We start from the raw sequence: 23526 nt of genomic DNA on the forward strand, positions 1-23526 counted from the left end.
TCACATTTAAGTGTCCATTAAAAGAATCAGATGTAGACCTGTCTTAAAGACTTGCATTATACCTCGTTTTATCATTCTCCTATCTTTATTCTTCGTGCAAGACATATCCTCAACTCTTATTTAGTCATATTGCACTTCTATGGATTGTCACACTGCACGATAGACTCTTCTCTAGATCGGCAGCGGTTGCTGATTGGTGAGGGCAGAAGTTTTCTGAATTTACTCTAATGATTTCTGTGTTTGGACATACAAAAATAGCTCTACACTAACCAGACCATTTGTTTGTATGTATAAATGCTCTGTATTGTGAATTTCGTAAATAATTTTATATTTGTGTGTGTGAGTATATCTATGTAACTACGTGTGTGTGTGGGGGGGTACAGAAGATCAGAAATCATTGGTACCATTGGTTTAAAATCCAAAACAAAGGAGATCCATATCTGATCGCCGATGTCTGACTCTTTTAAGTCTGTTTGTCTTCCTGAAAGGAGAGTTTGACATAGATGATCAGATATTGGCCTCTTTGTTTTAGATTTGAAACTGATGGTACTAATATTTTCTGATCTTTTTTAACGCATAAATATGACTCTTTTATTTTGATATTTTCTTTATGGTTAAGCATTTGCTGGCGTTCTCTGTAACAAACCTTACACAGGTGTGTGTATCTATATATATATATATATATATATATATATATATATATATATATAGGAAGAGAGAGACTGAAAGACCTGCTAGAGTATTGCCAGCACCTGATTTTTTTTTTCTTTTCTTTCTTTTCAGCCCTCCCAATACTCTCCAATAAAAATATGACAAACATTGTTTTAGTGGACCTTCATGTAACATTTCATTCAAGCCTTAGACTGAAGTGTGTGCGCGCACACACACAGATACAAACATTCACAAGATATCATATTATGCATTTTTGCCATGCTGACTGATACAAATCTGAAAGGACATAGTGTGACAGGATTGTTAAGTCTAATTTATAGTCTACAGGCTTTTTAAAGCACAATTTTGTAAGTTTCTACCATTACTAACCAGCAGAGCATTACAACTGTTGACTAAGAGAAAAGTCTATCTGTCATGTATATGCAATTTGATAATGTGGGGAAGTGAAAGTTGAGGCTGCATGGAGATAAATGTTATGGGAATGAGAGTGGATGTGTAATATGAGCTTTCTGATGACCCCAGGAAGATTAAATGTGAATATGATGTATGCAGAATAGGAAACTTTGTTGGTTTGGTCACATTGAAAGAATGGATGAGTTTTTGACTTGGATTTTGAGCAATTGAGATAGCAGGGAAAGGAATATGAAAACAGAGTAAATGATATGGATAAATTTGTGAGAAAGCAAAATAAATAGACCTAGTGAAAGTTAGGTTGCTTTGAAAGTCAATTTCTAAAATCTGTTCAACACATGTAAAATATTAAATTGAATATGATTAAATACACAGCAAATTTCATGAGTAAATTTGAACAAAACTCAACAAAATTTTAGATTCAATTTGGTCTGTATTGAATGCTCATTCTGGTATAGATGACACTCTTAAAATATTGAATTAGTGGACATTGTTCTGTTCAAGTTTTAAAACAGATTTTCATTTTCTATCAATGATATTTATGAAAATGGAAAGAATTTCCATATTCTCTTAGGTTTTTTATGAACATTTTGTAATGATTTCACTGTATCTGACTATAACTCGACTCCTGTAATGAATGTTGAACAATCTTAATTTAGTAAAAATTAATCCTTGGCTCTTTATATCTCTAGAGTTTTTTTCTGCACGAGAGTTTGGTTTACTTTTTTTTTAATTATGCTGTTTTCTGAGGTTTTTAACATTTTTGTTGGATAGCATCTGAACATTATTGATTTTTTTTATTGTTTTGTCATTAAATTATTAATTGAACTAAATTGTTATAAGGCTATAACTAATATTATGATAATGTTATACGGATTTGAAGGTGTCAATTGAACTGTAAAATTATGTCTGAAAGAAATTTTTCAAATCCATATCACTTTGTTGCTGATCATATCAATATTGCAGAGTTGCTAAAAATCATTAGCATCCCATCAGTATCGTTTTGTCATTAAAGGTAAAATATTGAGATTATTTGGCCACATTAAGCATTCCAATGTGGATCTATTCAAACTATTAACATGAAAACAAGTGAATACCTTATTCTAAGATCGTAAAGAGTGGAGGACACTCGGCCAGATTATAGTTAGTTAACATACTTTTCATCGCTTCTGGCGTAGTGCTGCTGGTAGTGGTGACAAGGCAAACCAGTTCCTTCACTTTTTTCTTTCACACTTATATCTCCCCTGATCATGTACTCTTTTTTTTTTTTTTATTAATAATCATTGAAAAGTTTGTTCGGTTTTATTTTAAGAATTTTTTTTTTTTAAGAATTATTGAAATGTAATTGTCAGGATTTCAACTTTTGGTATAATCAGCCTCACTAAACAGATATCAGAGCTGATATAGCAGTCTAATATAATTCTTGCAAAAATTGCAGACTCACACTTTTTTTTTTAAATGGTAGTGATTTGGTAAATATGCAAGTAATCATTGGTTCATCTGCTTTGCAAAATATCAACACATTAAGTTAATATTGAAATAGGACCATCTCTATATCAGGCCAAGAGATGCAACATTTTAAGTCTGATTGAAGGCAAGTTTTATGATCAGTCAGCAAAGATCTTTTTAGCTGCTAACACATTTCACTGTCATTAAGTTAAAAATTTTAAATTAGAAAATTTAATCCTAAAACCATTCTAACTATGGCTATGATTAAGTACAAATTCTCTAAAAATAAATCTGATGTTAAAATAAAAATCATTGACTGAAATTTGTCTTTATTTAAAACTATCTGTATATACTTGGCATTTATCAAGGCGAAATATTACCGGGCAGAGAGTTAAGTCTGTATTACTATTTAAGGTACCCAAATATCCTAACTTGTTATGATTTTCCTGCAAGTGGACCACATGGATTTATAGAAGCATAAAACGTATCCATTTTTCTCTATGAAAATCAAACAAAAAATTACTCTCATAGATTAAATAAAGCTTACTTCAGTTTTTAAATACAATTGATGTTGGCTAATAATAATTAAAAATAAACTAAATAAATCAGCTTTAATTAATGTTTCTAAACAGAAAAATTAAAAATTTTATTACTCATATCAATTAGTAACATCAGGCTAATTATTAAAATAGATTTTTTAAAAATGTAATATGCACCTTAAATAACTGTCCAAACAAATACATTACTCATTATAAACCATCCTTGGTGTGTGATTACTTGGGCTAAAACAACAGCATATTCTTATTGTTTTTACACATTTTACATTGTGAGTATATATCCGACACAGTTAGACAATCAACCAAGAACCACATCACTCTACATAAAAACATAAGATATCAATGGATATATACCTGAGAATCAAAACAAGGAAAATAATATGCTGTTGTCATAGCCCTAGATATTACTATTTCCTGTTAATTTCAATGTTATGTGATCAGTAGTTTAAGAGTTTATCAGTTAAATATTTTCACACCCACACATATACATTTACTGTTTTATTTATATATATTAGCTATCTCTTTGAATTTGTTGTCAGATTTATCAATTAACTCATTTTTTATTTATTATTTATGTAAAAAACCTCAAACTAATCTTGAAAGGAAATTTTTTGTTTTAAGATTCTATATCAATTATCTTCGAAAATTAACATTGGCTTCAGTAAAAGACCCCAGTAGCATGATCTTCTGAATTGCTATAGAAATGGCTGTGTTGAAATACAAGACTTACTGCATAATTGACACAAGTTGCTATTTTACCTATAACTGGTGGTGGTACCTTTCCTAACAGTATTAGTGCAGAATTAAACCTAGATTTTATATCAGCTGGTTTGGTATAATGGTAAATGTTTGCTCATGGGCTGGGAGACCGAGGTTCAATCTTCAGTCAAATCATACTAAAAACTCCAAAAATGATACTTGATGGCTGCTAAACTATCAGCATTTTAAGGTGAAAGATCAAGATTAAGTAGAGCAATTTTGGAAAAGGAGTGATACCCTTCCCTATATACCAATACCTCTGTATAGTAGTTTATGAAAAAAGCCTTTGGGTGGATCTCTACTTTTTGTTTTTGTTCATACTAGATCTGATAAGATTTGAACACTGCATAGTTGATTTCATACACCAATCCTTCCTAGACCTCCATGTTTTTGTATTGCTAGATCTTAAAAATGTTGTACATTCAGGCCATTTCTGAACTTAATTATGATGCAATTACTTCCATATTTGATATATTTTTAATTATCTTTTTACCAGGTGAGATCGAAAGATGCTTAAAAAAAGTGAGTGAAGGAGTTGAAACGTTTGAGGATATTTGGCACAAGGTGAGTTGTCATCATTTTTTACCTGCCTGTAAAATTTACATATTTTTTTGTTTTAGTTGTAAATGTACATTTCTTGATAAATTTTTACTTTTTAATATTGATACACTGCAATAAATTCTTATAAATAAAAACTAATGATTCAGAAGACGAATGAAAACCAGTTAATAAGGCTTTATTCATCTAGAATGACAGGTATGCATGCTGAAATAGAAGAATGAAAAATTGCCAAAATTTTACACAAAGTAACAATGCTAATGACATTCACCCCGAGTGAAAAGAGTTCAGGGTGGAGTTATAAAATAACATACAAAGGTTCAAGTTACACTTCTACAGACCACATCACGGATGGGGCATTTAATTTATGGATGTCGTCGATTACTGCAGAAGAAACATTTTTTTCTTTGCTGTAGTTGAAACATTTTCGGAAGTACAAGAAACCTCACAAGTCAGTGATGGTTCGGCGGTGGCGCCACATGGTGTGAGTTTGATATGAGATGCGGCTTGTTTTGGGTCCGTTTCTAAAGAACAAGTCGGAAGCGTTTTACAAATTGAGTATCCTTTCTAAGAGTCGTTGTCGAATTGCATGAGAGTGAATGCCTATTATGAGGGCATCATGAATTGCTTGGTCACGATGTTCTTCAGTCGTTACTGCCTTAATGTAAGCAAATCTAGGTTCTGCAAAAAATCATTAACCATTTCATCTTTGGAAGTTGTTGAATGTACACAACCAATATGTCTAATAGTCTGCAGAATCAGGCGCTAAAGTTTTACCATAAAAAATCTGGTTTCAGAAATTGGTCCATTGTTGATTAGATTCTCGATGAATAAATTGTAATGATTCGGAAGACGAATGAAAACCAGTTAATAAGGCTTTATTCATGTAGAATCACAGGTATGCTGAAATAGTAGAATGAAAAATTAAGATTTTACACAAAGTAACAATGCTAATATAAAAATCTGTTTTTTCATACATGTATCTGTTATACACAGTATTTTATAAGTTTGCTAGTTATCAAAGAAATTGTTAGGAAGTGTTGTATGTGAAAGAGCAGTTTAAATATACTGAAAACTTAGTTAATCTTCTCTGCAAACATCGGTTGGCAATTGAAGAGAAATAAGTGATAATAGTTAGGAGGACCATCTTTTGTGACCTAACTCTGAACCGTATGCCTGGTTTGGGACAAGATGTGGGTTAGGGAAAAAGTTGGTTCAATGTGACAAGGGTGAAAACTATTGCGATGAAACTAATATTTTCAAATTTCTGAAATAAAGAAATGAACATAAGCCTAATAAGTCACATTTTCGATTAACTTTTTACAGTCGATGCATTGTCCTTTTGATTAACATAACATTCACATTAGTTGCTGATTGAAAATTTCCATGTGATCACCAACTATCACAAACTTGTAATCATCACTGTCTGCATCACACCTCTGTATATTTTCGCTACAAACTCCATGCCCTCTGATAAATCACCTCCATAAAACTTTTCCCTTGGCTGGGTCATCCTCTCTGCTGTCAACTGGAAAAGTTCATCCACAAAGCAATTGCTTCAGCTTTCCTACAGGATTGAAAAAAAGCAATGTGGTGAATGAGAAACCTGTTTGATTAAAACTCACCTGAAACTCAACCAATGCTGACTCTCTTCCGGTTTTGGTGAAAGAGCACTTTTTTCTTCATTTGTGACCGTTTTTGTCAAGTTCTTCAAGCGCACCAATAATCCTTTATAATACTTGCTATTGATGGTTCTTTCTTTCTCAAAGTAATCGATGAATAAAATAACCTTGCACATCCCAAAATATGAATGTCAAAACCTTGCCTACTGATGTTTGCATCTTTGGTAGTTTTAGATGGCTTTCTCTTGATAGTGTTCACTCTGCTGACTGCCACTTTGGCACCAGTGATGTGGAGATCTATGTTTCATCTATTGTCACATATTGACACAATCTCTATTTTGATACAGTTGTAAACAGCACTACAAACGGCTACATAATTGTTTTTTATTAACTGTGAGCAAACGTGAATACAGCTTTCAAGTTCATGCAAAATTATGAATACATTACATTGATATTTTCAACATTTCTATTACTCACAACTTCAAATTATAATCTGTCAAAACAAATCTGAAATTTTTTCTGCTAAATTTTGGTTTCCTGAGTGTTCAGCATTATCTGTGCCTGTATGACCTCAAAGTCAGCTTTACCACCTCTTGACTATTGTTACCAACAATATAGGTTGAATAACTAATCAAACTATTGCTTTGCTTGAACAGTATTTTTTGCTATCAGAAAGCAATATTTTATAATCATGGGAAATTAAGATATTTTCGTTATTTTAAAAATTTGCAACAGTTAATTCACTTTAATAACTAATTTGTAAACTAATAATTCAATTGGGCTCAGATTTTGACAAATGCCATTTGAAGGCTATTTAATTTTACAAAAATTATAGATTATTTTATTAGTGGCACTATCCATAAGTAGCAATACACACGGACGATAAAATGCTTTGGATAATTAAGGATTTCAAGGGGGTTCTGTTAAAATCGTCATATTTTAAAAACCAAAGCACCTTATGTCTTCAAAATACCACCATTTTGTTCGAAAATTGTTTTTTTTTTTTTTTTTTTTTTTTTTTTCAGAACAAATTAAAAATTTTAAATGAAAATATGAATATAAAAAAAATGTTCTTGCATATTTAATTGGAGCTAATATTATCAGAACATAATTAGCTTAACTAGAGCTATTCGGTTATAAAAATATATAATTTTAAAGCAATCCAGCATTATTTTTGGTAAAATTTTAAAAATATAGTTGAAAAACAAATATTTAACGTGTGCACTTCTATCCATTACATTAGTTTTTAACAGTGAATTAAAGTGTTTTCGTCTTTTTTTTACAATTTTTTTTCAGTGGATTATAATTGAATGGACACTAATCTACTCATATATATATATATATATATATATATATATATATATATATATATATACACAAAATCAATATTTAAATATTTGTTCAGTTTCTAGTTAAGTTCCTATTTACTTGCCTCCCCACGAGGACAGTTAGAGACAAGGTCAGTTAATATGAGGAAAATCAAGCTTCCCAAAAAGGGTCAATCTGGATAGAAACAAACATAAAAATTGTCTCAGTCATGAAGGATTTCTCCTTCACTGACAGAAAAGGTGAAGTGTAGCATCAGAATACTACACTGTGATCTTGGCCTGAAGTCCAGGTAGAGAAATAAAAAAAAAAAAAAAACGTCTTAAACTGGAAAGTTTAATGAAATAATGTGTCACTCGGACAAGAAACGTAATTGAAAATAAAAACCAAATTTATCAAAAATTTGTGAATGATTTGTTAGTTTTAGCAAAAAATGTTTTTTGATATTTAAATAAGTGGGCAAAAATACTTAATAAGTTTTCCAAACCTCACGTTTTCTGTTAGTGACGTCACTTGTTTTAAATGAAATTTATTTTTGTTTATTTGTCGTAATTCTTAAGTTTCACACCCCTTAAGAATTATGACAAACAAACAAAAATAAATTTCATATTGAAAAGTAATTTGATGTCCAAAATCTAAGCCGTAACATTTTCAAAAGCCAATAATTATGACCCACTAACCGTAAATATGGGGGTCAAATGCCTTCTTAAAAAAAAAATTCCCTTAATCCTACCTCTAACCCTAGGTACGAGTGGCAAGCCTCCTCCTCTTAAAAACTTCTTTAGCCTTAACAATAACGCTAAGTGGCAAGCTCCTCACCAAACAAAGTTCCTTGGTAAGCTACAAAGAAGTGTTTAAAAAAAAAAGAAGTCCTTTTTAAGAAAAGTGCATAAAAATAAATTAGTCAACTGTCCTAAAATGCTAGAATGATCTCTAAATGGTGAATTATTTTACATTAAATTTGTGAAACTAACCCCCACTCTAAATTCTAAAATTGTTTTTGTTTTGTTTCTATCAAGTCTTCAGGATGTTCACGCATAATTTTCCTTAACTCTATTATTAATCCAAAGTCAGTGGCAACCTCCCCACCCTCTCATAATTGCACAAAGACCCTCTTAAAACCACACATAATCGTCTTTAGAAGAAAAGAAAAAAGGCGCACAGGATTTATCTTCAATAGAAAAAAAAATAGTTAACTGCCCTAAAACGCTAGAATGGTTAAAAAAAAAAAATGGTGAATCATTTTACATTAAATTCTAAAATAATACTTGTTTATCTTTCATTAAAGTTTTTTAAGGTATTCACATGTAATTGCCTACAAAGGTAAAATCGCATATTTTGGAGAGGTGGTCAGATGGGGTGGGTGGTTAATGGTGGGTATTAATCTACAATAATACCAAAGAAATATTGCAATATATTCATTTTCAAACAGTCCTAGATTTCGATTTCAGTTACTTGTACATATAATGCATTACAATTCAGCTTTGAGTTCTTTAACTTCTTTTCTTTTAATGGATACATGGCATTTTTAAGGAATTGCAGCTTATTTATGTGCATTTACTGCAGATTATTTGGAAACTATTAATATTTGGAGATTTTCAGTAGCATATTCAGATTCCTTGCACAAAAATACACTTATATGGTAAATTTCATTGCTTAATCTTCTGTTTTAACAAAGATACAGCATTTTTACTGAAAAAGTAGTGTAAAAAATGTGACAAAACACGTATGGTCTTAAAGAGAGAAAACTATCCAAACGTGTGAGGCACAAAAATAGTCATAACTTTCTTAATTTTAATTGGATTTTAAAAAATTTAAAGATTCTTTCTTAGCTCATCAAGCTCTTTCTGTAGATACCAATATTGAAATATTTTAAGCTATTTTAATATTTTCATGTGTATTGCTACTATAAGTCAGATCCAAGACTTATTGAGTGATGTGTTATCTGTTCTGATACTCCACTTCATCTGTTCTATGTTCAGTCGGTGAAGAAGTTCTTCTAGATTTAGTCAGTTTTTAGTTTTTTCCCAATTCAAAATACCCCATTTTGGAGAGCTAGATTTTCACATTAAAAACCAACCTTGTCTAATTCTACCCTTGTGGAGAGAAGTAATACATTTCTTGTGAGAGAATGAATAGAATCAGTAAGAAAAAAACATAAAATATCTATTCTCATAAGTGTGTTGTAGTTTGCTTGAAGCATTGTGACTATATAGTTGAATATCTGTTAGAGGTTGTCACAATGTTACTTTGTATTTCTTTTTGTTCAATTGCATCTTTTAAATGACCAATATTTTGAGATGAATCTCTTCGAAAGGAGGATTAAGAATTGTCATCTGACATCTACTGCCAGTTATATACAGCATGTCCATTTAAACATGTTTTGCAATAATGTATTCGGTAACAATAGATATGCAAAAACAAATTATCACAATTTTTCTGTTGAAAATTGATCTTAAAATATCGATTATCTAAAAGATGCAGGAGAAACAAAAGTACAATTTATATAAGATATCTAATGCCAAATTAAGGCATTGTGATTGCCTCGAAAATAAATATATTATAATTTAAACATGTATATTTTAGTTTTCTTTATATTTATTCAAATTCCTTGGAGAGAGAAAATTCAAGAATTTTTATCATAAAAACTATATTTGGATTGTTTGGACGACTGTTATCTTTGGTGTTCTTCTCTAAACCTTTTGGCCAGTATAACCTTCAACTTTCTTTGGATGTATCTTGACAGTATCTCTTATTGGTGAGTGGTAGAAAGAATAGTTTTGTTTTTTCCAACAAACTGTAGCCATTAAAGTTTGAAATGTGTGATATGTTTGACATGGAAAGAGTAGAGTTGTTTCCATTTTCGTATTAATTTGGGTCAGTACTGATTCAGTGTTTTTGAATTTTTGACATGAGGTTTGATTCTCATCTTGGGTGTTAGTCTCACAACATTTTGGCTGAACGTGGTAGCCTTCAAATACAATGTAAGCAAGTTATTGTTGAGCTGTTCCTATAAATAATCAAAGTCTATCCAATTTACACCATTAATGCATGATTACTGCATTATCTTACATTCATTAACCCTTATCCTCAAGTGGCTTCAAGCCTTGATAAGTAGTCACTCCCAAGTAGTGTTTAAAAAAAAAAACCCAACCTTCTTCAGGTGCATCGTGTCACAAATTCTGAATCTTTCCCATTATTTTATTAAAAATGAAAATACAACATATATAAAACTCAATGTCTGTAATGTGTTACATCTAGAATGAAAGGTTAAAGAATCTATATAAAATCAAAAGGAGTAAAATTTACAGAGAAAGATTATAGAAGTGTTCCCAATCTCTAAATGCACCTCTCCAATCTGCCCAATGTATATATACCAATCTGAGGGAGCTATGGGTGAAGAGACGCATAAAAACTTCAAATATGATTTTAAAGACATTAATTCAGAATGTTTTCCAAAATTTTAATTTTAAGTTATAATATGGGACGAAAAATTATAGCAAAATAAAGAATAATATGGTTTCATGAACATAATGAAAAAGGATGTAATATTTCTTATTAAATACTGAGCAACATCAGGTCTTTCTGCTAGTTTCATAATTAACTTCTAAGCATGAAAATCTTCTTTAAATCATAGTATTGCACTTTGTAATTTTCACCAATATTAAAATTATAAACAAAAAAAAGCTTTTGTTTAGGTGAAGGAGAAAAAAAAAGTTTTAATATTTCTGTGAACGATTTCCATTTAAAAAAAATTCAGGTTTTATTTTTGTTAATTTGTATTTAACTTGATGAAAGATGATTTGCATTCTGAATATGCATATGATGAACATCATACTTTTTTTTTTTTTTTTTTTGCTGACACTTTGTCTGGGTAATACCTTTTTAAACAGTTTATTTCCACCGATAGAACCACAAATGGTTTACGCTTGTAGCGGAAACAGTCTCTGACTGTTACGCCTGGTCGGCCGTTATAAGGTATGCAGTGAATTTGTTGGATGGAGCCGGCCTAACCGATTCAGGGTGAACGCTGCAACAACCAACCAACAACATGCTGAAAATCAACTATAGACAAATGACTTGTACAAGATTGAAACCTGCACCACCTGTTAGGATGTGACAACAACTATTTTGTTTTTGTTAACGAGTCCAACAGTCAGGGAAGGCAGAGTTTATACATGCACCTCCTCTCTCCACACTATAAATATAGTAAATGCATCTTGTTATAATATGAATTGTATATATGTTTATATTTTATTTGTAATTGTATATTAAAATGCATCAGTGAGTAGGGTGAAATTTTGTTACTTGGTGCAGTTACACTAAACAATTTGGATTAGTTGAGAAAATTGATAAAGATTAATTTTTGTAAGTCAATCCTTCCTCTTTTCTGCATTAATATTTAAAGCAATATTTTTTTGTCAATTTAAATGTCTAAATTATTTTTTATAATTGTAAAATACCATTATTAAGGAAAAAAGGGAGTTTATTTTAATAGTCCTGCTTGTAACATTTCCTGTCTGAAACACCTATCCATTTTTTTTTTTTTTTTTTTTTTTTTTTTTACTTCTACTTGGAAAATTCATTATTATTGATGGAATAAAACTGATTTCACAATTTAAAAATAAACACATTGGGAATATCTTATTTCAATATTAAAAAAAAAATAAAAAAATGAAAATCACTCCAGAGAAGGTATGAAGTCACTTAATGTAAGGAGCTAACACAATATTTATCCAGATATCTTTTCTGTTTCTTTTTTTTTTTTAATTTTATGATGCATACTATATTTCATAATATTTGAAATAGTGTTGTAATATTAATTAAATTTACAGAGAACAGAAAATATTTAAGTCATGTCTATTATTTATACTTGTCTGAAATTTTGGAAATGGTTTGCCATAAAACTATTGTTCTAATCAACATTGTTAAATGAACCATATATGAAGTTTTCTTCATATGATTAAGTTGATTCAACTATGAAAATGACATTACATGCACAAATAATTGTGCATCAAATTTAAATATTAGTAACATACCGCCATACATAAATGAATCATACACTTAAAGATCATAGGGTACAAGATGAAAGCACAAATATAAATGATGTGTACAAAAAAACTTTTTATTTATGGTTTAAAGTTTTAATTAACATAGAATCTCTTTGATCTTAATTAATTTAACTAACAATACAAATTTAGTTATCTTTTTGCAACAACATAAAACTTAGTATATTATTTATCTAGTCGAATCTATTAAAATTCTATGGTGCTTTCTACATCAATCTGTATAATTTACTGTTAATATTTTTTGAAATAGTATTGACCATAGTACAGTTACTATTAAGAAATAACTCTTTGTAAAAATAGTCATTGTTTGCTAATTATTTAAATTAATAAAACAAATATCTCTATTTAAAATTGTGGCAACTTAATTCTTTTAGAACAAATACTTTTTCTTGCTGTAAGAATGGCTCTGTTTAAATCAATGAAATGTAATTTTTTAAATGTATTTAAAATTTTATTGTTTTAATTAATGGTACAATGTAATTTGATTTTGGAACAATTCATTTTAAAATGGTTAAAATAAGAATTTGTACCCTTATCCTTGAGTGGCCTCTGGGCCTTGATAATGTGGTGATGCCTTTGTAAAAAAAAAAAAAAAAAAAAACCGTCATTGCTGATCAGATTATCTGATTTTTTGTTTAGTTGTTTAATGTATTTGAAAGATGATAATGTATGTACAAACATTAAATGCCTTGGCGTATTGTTATACAGATTATTCATTTTAATAATTATTACCTAAAATGAACAATAATGATTTTAAAGAATCTTTCTAAACAATCATTTTTTTCCCTCAGTCTCAATATTCATTCTTATTACTGAAAAATATTAAATTCTTTTACTTTCGATTAACTATTCCATCACTAATTTATTGATTTCTGTTGTAAATAATGAATCCTAGTTGTTCTATCAGTAGACTTCATTAAGTGGTTCAATTTTTGATAAAATATGGAGAAGGGTCTTTTTAATTTGAAGTTTTTAACTCCTCCTTTCCCTCCTTCTACCTGAAACATTTGAAGTGTCCTTATTCTATAAATTGTTAATTTCTGGAAACTTGAGTTTTTGTTCATTTATGCTGATGCTTTTCTGGTTTTTAAGTTCCTTATGCCAGCTATTGCATTTGTAATCATTAATTTATAATATAAATCTCACCTGTTTGTTTAAATGTACGTATGTATGTTTGTATGCCTCACAAAAATTTTCGACAGAGGTGACGGGTTTTCACAAGATCAGTATCATTTTGAAGCTCGACCCTTCGGACAACAAATATAAAAAAAATGGCCAAAAACATTAATTCCTTCATCCTCAACTGGGAGGGGTTACTTTTTTCGCCGATATTTTCGAAAGTCATCCCTTTTCGGTTGTCTAGCCTTAATTTAAACCTATGCCACTTCTGGTTTGGCGATGGGCGCAACAGCTAACTCGTCACTTTTTTTTTTTTTTCTCTCCACTTTCTTTTCCTCCTTCGTGGTGTAGGTTTGAGCCTCCCTGCCTACTACCACTTTTTTCTTTGTTTTTTTGCTCAACCAACACCCTTACACATACACACACCTCCACTTTTCTGCCTTCGTGTCGCAGGTTCAAGCCAGCCTGCCTACAACTTTTTTTTTTTTTTTTTTTTTTTTTTTTTTTTGCTCAACACACACTTCCAAGCACCTGGGCAACGCCAAGCACCCAGGCTAGTCTCTAATATAAAGGGCAAAAATCTGTTGAAATGTATGTATGTTTGTATGTCTGCCTAAAACTTTCCACAGAGGCAACTGATTTTCATAAAATCAAATTGTTTTGAAGCTCGACTCTTCGGACAACAAATGTCAAAAAATTGACAAAAACATTAATTCCTTTACCCTTAACTGGGCACTTTTCTACAAGGATGGGTAGCAAAAAATTATTTCTTCCTGACAATTTAGCCAAACATGCATGAGCAAAAAATGTTCTTTCTTGAATTAGGCTATTTTTTTATATATTAAACTTCGCTCACGCGATCATAAACCAGTCATTATAGTGGCAGTGTCGTCATCTTAAGATTGCACGTTCAAGCCTAGATATCATATATATATTTTCAATTTTGAAAGTTTTATATTGAAACAGGGTTATTTATGCCATTTTTTACGTTTTTTTTTTTTTTTTTCCATCACGTTAGCTGTTTTTCTTTGTTTTTCCAATTTTTTTAAAAGAAGTTTTAACATTTAAACAGGATTATTTATGCTATTTCTTTTTCATTCGTTTATTTTTTATTTTGCATCACATTCGCTGTTTTTTTTGTTTTTTTTCTGATAAAATTATATTTAAACAGGGTTATTGCGTTTGCTTATTCTTTATTTTCCATTTTGTTTTAATATACCCCTCGCACACACACACACACTCCTCACCACCTGCTAGTTTACAAATAAATGTGTATCATAATTTCATCATAGGCAAGTTTTAAGTAGGTATGTTTTCCTTTCTAAATATATTTTTGAGAATGTATGACAGCAAATTAAAATGTTTTTGAGTGGTAACAAACTGTTTTATCAATCTTTGATGGAGAGCAAATAATTTCTGATTTGTGATGGCTTTTTGCAATGCCATATTGGAAATATAAAAAATTTTATAAAAAATAAAGTTTAAGATTGTTCAATTTGTAAACTGTTTTGGTTTATTAGTTTAGAATTTATTTAACTCAATTAAGTTAAATGCTTTAAAACTTTATTTCTGCATTGATAATTTTAAAACTTGTCTGTACAATTTGTCCAGCAAACAGTAATTTCTTTCACTTTCATTCATTTATAGTTCATGTTAACCAACATAAGGTTATCATCTCAGGTAGAGGTATTTGTATATTTGGCCCAAATTATGAATAGAATTACATGCTCTTCTGCATTTAAATCTGTCATCTATTTTTGTAGCAAAAAGTAAACAATTTTTTTTCTTGAATAAAATGGTACAAATGTACTTTCTATTTACTTTTTAAGAGAATTTTGTTGACATATTTGTCAGAATGAAAAACACTTTCCTCTAAATTTGTAATTAAAATATGCCAAACTAATATGATTTGGATATAAAAATTGAGGATGGAATATTTCAGTAATGTTTTGTAAAAGATTGTTTCCGTTTTCATATTGTCCATATGCTGCATATAAATAATACCTACCATAAGTGTATTTTTTTATAGGAGCATTATGTCTGAGAATAGCTTGCATTACTCTAAGATTTAGATTTTATACTCCCAGTTACTACTTTAGTAATAAGAATGATTAATCACTGTGGGAGATGAAAATAAAATTTTTACACTCTAAAATAAGGCAATAACCTGCCATTCTAACACTTAAATTATAGAGCAAGTCTAATTCAGTATAAAATGTATAGTATATATTATATAGTACTAGGGGGGGGGTACCCGGCGTTGCCCGGTTGTTTGGAGGTGTGTGTAAGGGGGGGGGGGTTAAAGTAAAGAATAAGCGAAGTATTAACCCTGTTTAAATAAAAAAAAATTTTTTTTTTAAAACGATGGTAAACTTCTTTAAAAAAATCAGCAAAACCAAACGGTGAACGAATGTAAAACTTCTTTAAAAAAGAAATCGGAAAAACAAAAAGGAAAAATCAGAGGAAAAAAAAATAACGTGTTTGGAAAAACTAAAACAAAAACTGAAAAGCAAAAAAAAAAAAAAAAAAAAAAAAAAAATGGCATAAATAACCCTTCCATTTGGTTAAGTCTATTCCAGGTTTTTAAGCAACTATGAAGTAAAGAAAACCAAACCGGTGTTCTTTTGTAACTGTCCTTTGTGAACAGTCCCGCAACGGTGTAAAGTGGTGGCGGGGAAAGGAGGAATTTATTAAAGAGAAAAGATTTTACTACCTCCATTGATTTTAACCGATTTTGGTAGTGAACTCTCAGCAGAAAAAATACAGGAATCTATGATTGAGGATGTGGAGAGGTAATAGGCCTATAACACACCTCAGATATTGTGCTGCAGTTAGTGCATATTACATTTGCATGAAATGTCTTGATTTTTAATCCTATTAAAGTCAAAATCAGAGGGGAAAAATGAGTTCATTTTATATATATATATATATATATAATACATATATTGTAATATGTGTAATTTTAAATAATTTTTAGATAAAGCTAAAATAAAATAGTAATATAAATACATAAAAATAACCAGGGGTCAGTGTGATAAGTAGTATAATGAATTCGCCCAAACGCTATAAAATACAGTAGTTTAGTAAATATGAACAACACAGATAATACTTTTAATAAGAAAATGTTACAGAAAAAATTAATCAGGAGTAAAATATTGATGTCTGGAACATTTTTTTTTTTTTTTTTTTTTAAGGGAAGTGATGTCTGAGCGACACTGCTGGGGAGCCATGATGAAAAAGTGTTTTGTTTTTAACTTCCTGAAACTGCTTTTCATAGTAAGCAACTGATGATTCCTACGAAAATATTAACACTGGCGTAAATTCTTGGGAGCTAACTAATATAGTGATTACAAAAGGGAAAGAGCAAAGGAATTTTCCAACAAATGGCTTTGAACTAAATTTTTTCTTTCCTTCATATAGTTTTAAAGGTTGAAAAACTTCTAATACTAATGTGTATGATAGACACTTTGTGTGCGAGTTTATTCTCCATGAACTATTAAACGACTACACCCTATTTTTTTTCTAACACGAATGTACTTGATATTTCTGGGAGTGTTCTTAGATTAGTTTTGTATTAGATTGCCTCCAATAAGTGTCAATAACTGAGAAAAAAATCCGATTACAGAAGGAAGTCCGGTTTTCTAACATCACAATTGCATTCGAGAAGTTTTATCACCCTCACAAGCAGAAAGCTCCAGCATATAAAATCAACGACTGTAGGTTCTTAGATAAGACAGTACGTTTAAAATAAATGTTTCAGTTTTGAGCACAATTGAACCATGATACTTGATTTTTGAATTTTAAACTTTAATTCAAGCCATTATGTAAACACAATTTTATAAAATCTATTGTAAGTTTGGTACTTGTTCAGTTTGAACCAGACATAATTAAATGGCCGCCGTCTTTGCTCGAAACATGACGTCAACTGTTGGTTTTCGCTGATTATCAAAGCGTAACAACTCTACTCAAGGAAAATACTGAAAAAAACATAAATATGATAAAATCAGCAGACAAAAATTATAACAAAAATAAAAAAACAACCTACCGTAAAAATTTTTTTATTGTAACAAATATAAGTGAAAGAGAATAAACAAGCTGTATTTTTTCTTTACTTTTGTAACTAATGTAAAAGTAAACTTTTTTTTTTTTTTGTTGAACAAAATTAATAAGATAACCAATCTTGTTTTTTCTTTTTTTTTCTTTTACAAAAATTTTAAAAAAAGCACTTTTTTTTTTTTTCTTTTTTACTGTTTTTCATGTATTTTTTTTTTTAATTTATTTCTTGGTTTTTTAACTAATGTAATGTAAACTTTTTTTTTTTTTTTTTCATGTAGGGTGGAGCTGGGTAACCATTTCTTTTTTTTTTTTTTTAATTAAGACAGGATATTCTCTTAGGTATTCGTCCTGGTACACCACTTAATTTATTGATTTTCTTTTCCAAAATTTTTTCAACGATCGTCTGCTCCTTTGGCTGCGTCTTACCTCAAACTACAGTCAAACCCAAGCACATGACATGTTCTGAGCAAAGGCAAGCGGACGATTAGTTATGTCTGGTTCAAATTTTGCACAAGTACCATAAGTTCTCTACAGTGCAATATAGACTACAATGTATTGTGGACTAATTCAGTGGGGGGGGGGGCAAGATTAGCTTCTTCCCGGTACACCATGATGGGTCTCCTGATGAGAGAGGCAATCAATTGATTTGATTGAAAAAAGGATAATTTTACCAATTTCAATAACAATAAAAGTATGGAAGGGGGGAACATTTGTTGATCATCATTCAATTCTAGGCAATGTCGGGTCTCCCTGCTAGTGTGTGTGTGTGTGTGTGTGTATATATATATATGTGTGTGTTTTTATTGCCTTTCTAAATACTCTTGAAGGACTATGGAATTCACTATACAGAGTTCAAATCTTATATCTCTTGTAGTTATTTTACAGATGTTTGGGAATCATAACTCATAATTACCCTCTCACAACAATATGTAGAATGAATCAATTACAATAGGTATTGTTTTGCAATTAAATAACTTTTAAATGGTTTGAGGTTTTCATTAAATAGACAAACCAAACCTTGCTTACTTAGTGTTGATATGATTATTTAAAAATGAAGAAATATTTTCTCGCCTTTTAATTTTCTTTTTCTTCACACATTGGGGACCGCTTGTAAATTTAATATTCCCATGAAACTTCCTCATTTGGAGGAAGACGGTTCAACCCGCCTCTGGTGAGTGCCGCTTGTAGTGTGTAATATACAAAATACTTTTTTCTTTTAGTTTATTGTAATATAATTGTCTGATTAAAATCATTTTCTATATTCAAATGGATGCCTTCACAAAAGTATTTTTTTTTTATGATCTATTAACTTTGAATCAATAACCTATGTTCTTTGTTACTTAAACATTTTCGATTGAACCTAATTCTCCCTTTATTTTTTTATTCCAAATTGATAGGATGAACTTCAAAATATTGTTTTGCCGCATTCATTTGTTTAAGTTTGATTTTTATCTTTTTTTCTGCATATCAACACTTTTCAATGATTTAATGTGAAAATAAAAAAATATTAATTTCTGATCAGTGATAAACTCTTTTTGTACACAAAGCTGGTGGAGTTATACCATCATTACTAGTCAAATTGAATTCTAAGTGAATTCGATGGATCCAATGGGATTCACACCTGTAATGACCTATAAGTACTAACTTCTTGTTTACTAAAGAAATAATTATAACAATAGTTCTTTTATCTTGTATACTAGCAGGTGGCTCGGTATTGCCTATTCAAAAAATACACTTAAATATATCTTAATTTATGCAGATTTCATATTTATTATAATATTCAATACTCTATTTAATATTATAATCATGGTTTAAAAAAAACTATGACTTGGGTGCCATCAAGTAGAATTGAAACTAAAACTTCTCCAGCATTATTCATTAGCATCTGAGCCAGCAACACATGGAAATCAAAACACTAAAATTAACTAACATTAACGTATGTATGTTCCTGCATTGAAAATCACTTTAAACTGACTTATGCCTGCCAAATTCCAATTGTATTGATTTTGACCCCGATAGCAGCTATTTTTACCTGCTAAAAACCAAATCAAATTTGTCCCATATGACTGAATACCAAAAATTGACAGTTTAACAGATCATTCCTCACACACAGATATGGTTACTTATGTGTGTTATAGAAATCGATATGCTAACAGAACACTCAAATAAGTTTCAATAAGGGTTCAGTCTTTTTCAAGGAATCTAAAAACACCATTGAAAATTTCCTTCAATTTCACCTGTAGTAACTATGGTCAATTATCAGTTAGGTCTATAAAATAACTGCAATATATTAGAATTTTTAAAATTTATATTTATTGAGGGTTTTGCGTACAAAGAAGTTCATGAGAGTTTGGCACAAATCTGTTTCATTGGCATTGTCATGAAGGAAAAGCACACCTTTGTGATTCACCAGTGCTGGTTCCTTCTGGCGCAGTGCCTGTTGCACAAATTTCAATTGTTGTGAGTACAAGTCTCCGGTGACCATTTGGTTCATTGGTAGCAAGCAGTTCATAATGAATCATTTGGTGACCTGTTCACCACATACAAAGCATAATCTTGCATGTGTGCATAGGCTGTCTTGCAATGTGAGGGCAGCATTCTGACAAGACAACTAATTTCTGGAATGCTTGAAAGTTTCATGTAGAACCCACTTATCATTGGTAAGCACTCAATTTAAAAAGGATGCGATACTGTGGCAAGATAGCGATACAGTCCGCTATCCCTTGTAGACCGCTAGCAGTATTTGTTGAGCCCACTTAGTTTGTACATTTGTCAGTGCAAGTGAAGGCTTTCATTGGAAACGTTGAACTGTTTTGCAAGTTCACTATACGTTAGACAATCGTCCTCTTCAATGACTACCTTAAGAACTCATTCAAGACCTGTGGTTGTCCATAGAGGGACAAATCTCGAATTTTTGAACCAACACTTTGCAGTACATTCATCCATAGCAATATCCTCAAACATTTGATATGTACAGCAACTTGATGCAGCTGCTGATAAACTCACTTTCTGGTCATAAAGCAAAGAACACCCACTGAGATCTCTAGACAATTCCATCCTTCTTGGAGCTGTTGGGTTTATAATTGATGGCCTGATATGGTGCGCATATTTAAAAATTTTTTTTTTTTTCGTCTGATGTTCCTACTGTTGATTGTCTGAATTTGAAAACAATTGCTACATGCATTTTGTATATATTTCGACTTCATTCGATGGTTAATCAAAGAAAGGATAGAACTTTAAAAAATTGTAAACCTAGCATTATTTCAAATTATTTTTGCAAGAAATCTTTTGATCTGCCATATCTCTTCACAAAAAATACTTGGGTGAATAACATTAGTAAGATAGAAACATTTAATAAAAAATTATAAAAATATATTCTTAAAAAGGACAACAAGAAATAAATTTTTCTTTTTTTTGTATATTGATATTCATATTAAAACCCTTGTTTTTTTTTATTTAAATATTTATTCAAAAAGAATATTCCAGACTTTACATAATTTTTACAAGAAAAACAATATAAAATATGAAAATAAATCTTTCTAAATGTGGCATGAGGCCAAAAAGGGTGTGTGTGGGGAGGGGGGTCGAGGGTCGTCCACTTAGTCTATTCCCTATAACTAGTTGCAGTCACCACAATAACTCATGCACTCTGGGGGTTGGATCTACTTAAAGCCCCAGATGACATGAACAATATTTACAATGACTTTGATAATGATTTTATTTACAATGAATCAATGAAGGTGATGCGTATGATATGAGGGATGAAATTGTGATGCGTATGATATATGCGGGTGATGGGCAGGGGAAATGAGAGCCTTAAAACACCCCAAAATAAAGAAAAATAACAGTAATAAAAAATAAATGAACCAAATAAAACGTTAAGTGATGAATGTGTTAATGAGGACCCACCCTTACCTATTTAATTTTGAAATGCTTCCCGTTTTCCGGTATAAGCCAAAAACAAGGGAGCACTTCCTAAGAGGGAATGGGCACAACTTTGGTCTGGGGATTGCTTTTACGGTCGGCGTGTGCCATGCCTAGGCAGGGAACACGTACTCAAGCCTGTTTTGCACGAACGCACATAAACTAGCGGTGTGAATCCACCTACTACAAAACAGTGAGCGAGATAACCTCCTATCGCATCTGATTTTGATTTTAAGTTGGTGTTTAAAATTCAAAATCAGATCCCGATGAGAAGGCGGCTCCCCCCCCCCCACGCCCTATCTCTATGCGTGGAACCCACACTATTAGTCTAGCTACGGCCAAGGTCGCTAGGAACACCATTCGTTCCTCCCTAGGCCACAAGGGATCTGCGTTATAGACTACGGATGCTAAATCCAGGATCGTCACCTGATCGGGGACGATGCGAGCCGTGACCTTGCCGACATACCCCCAGAATTCACGGGGCTTGGAACAAGTAAAAACTGCATGTTCTACAGTTTCCAAGCTATCTTTCTCGCACCGTGGACAAAAAGGACTAAATGTCCTACCAATTCTGAACAGCATGTCATTGAGGGGTAAAGCGTTTCTAACCAATCGCCAGGTCAGGGAAAATTCGGAATTAAGATATCCCCGGCCTGGCGCCCAATTCCATAGAGAGCGGACCTCCCCCTCCGACAGCTGCAGCCGCTCCCCAAGAGGGTCCGAAGCGGTCCCTACGACTAAACCCCGATACAATGCCCTTCTAGGCTGTGCAAGGTCAAGGGACCCTGGCATCACTCTAAGCGCATTTCGGCATTCATTGAGGAACTATTTATTTATAAAGAAAATACAACTTTGTTACATATAGGCCATGGAATTGCATTCATCTGCAAAAGATCTAGCTAATTTGCATATTCTTTTAAACCTTCATTTTAATTAATTCCTTATTAGTTTTTTTCGGTTTTCTTATGAGATGATCATCTTTAGTTAACTATTACATAGATAATGTAGATATTGAACATGATTTATACTTGCGTAATATTTGCGTAAAAAGTTTATGGTAAACCCAAACCTCTTTCTATATATATTTGTGTATGTGTGTATATATATATTTGTTTAAAATTTTGCCTACTAAACTCCTCTGTCAGTTTTTGATGTACAGACATGAAACTTAATATATAGGGTATTTGAACTCTTGCAAAACTTAATACTTGGGATTTAGACAGGGGAAATCTGTGCAAAAGTGTGAAAATTTAAAGAAAATGAAATTTGCCATGTGAACGTTGAACGACAGCATTACGAATATGCATGCGTAACGTAATAGCTATTGGTTGAAGTTTTAATTTTTAACCTTGCAGCAAACATGTCTTCGTAGCTTGGCATTAACATCAAAGGAAAAAGTAAATCATAAGCTAAATGTTTTGGCTTCAATTCTCAGTGATGACACATCTTTTTTTAACTTTTTAAATCATTACTATATACTGGGTCCAATATAATAATAAATATGAAATCTGCATTCATTAATCAAAATATATTGCTGGGTGGGCTGCTAGTAAATTATAAACATATATATTTTTAAAAAGGACTGCAATAAATACATTGTAAAAAATATACATTTTTAAAAAGGATTGCAAGAAATAAATCATAAAAACATTTTTTTTTTTTTTTTTTTTTTAAAGGGCAGGAAGTTTTGATTTAATGAAAGCAAAATGCTTATACATTATCAGAAATTAGAAAAATGTTTTAAACTTGTAGTTTTAGTATCGTTATACAATTGCGATTCATATTTTTATGTAATCTATTACAAAATGTTAATTAAAAAACAGTGGGAAATTATAGAATTATAGTTTTTTTTTTTAATTTATTTATTTTGTAATTGAAAAAAAAAAATTATTGAATTTTGCATTTTGTGGAAGCATTTTTGTTAAAATTCTAATGACATATATTGGATCAAATAACGAATTTGAAAATTTTTAGAACCATGTCTTTTAACAGTCAACATAAATG

General features: G+C 30.9%; 1 protein-coding gene across 3 annotated transcripts in view; it reads left to right on the plus strand.

Moving 5' to 3' along the window:
- The window catches only part of LOC145252722 (CCR4-NOT transcription complex subunit 3-like), a 135187-nt gene that overhangs the window by 11299 nt on the left and 100362 nt on the right, over positions 1 to 23526 (plus strand). For all 3 annotated transcript variants that reach the window (XM_080112566.1, XM_080112567.1, XM_080112565.1), the window contains one exon: positions 4345 to 4412. In XM_080112566.1, coding sequence (XP_079968692.1) covers positions 4345 to 4412 — 68 coding nt within the window. The remainder of the gene's footprint in view (positions 1 to 4344; positions 4413 to 23526) is intronic.

Source organism: Euprymna scolopes, chromosome 29 (assembly GCF_053919585.1).
Source record: "Euprymna scolopes isolate OS-2025 chromosome 29, ASM5391958v1, whole genome shotgun sequence".
In the NCBI taxonomy this organism is placed as follows: Eukaryota; Metazoa; Mollusca; class Cephalopoda; order Sepiida; family Sepiolidae; genus Euprymna; species Euprymna scolopes.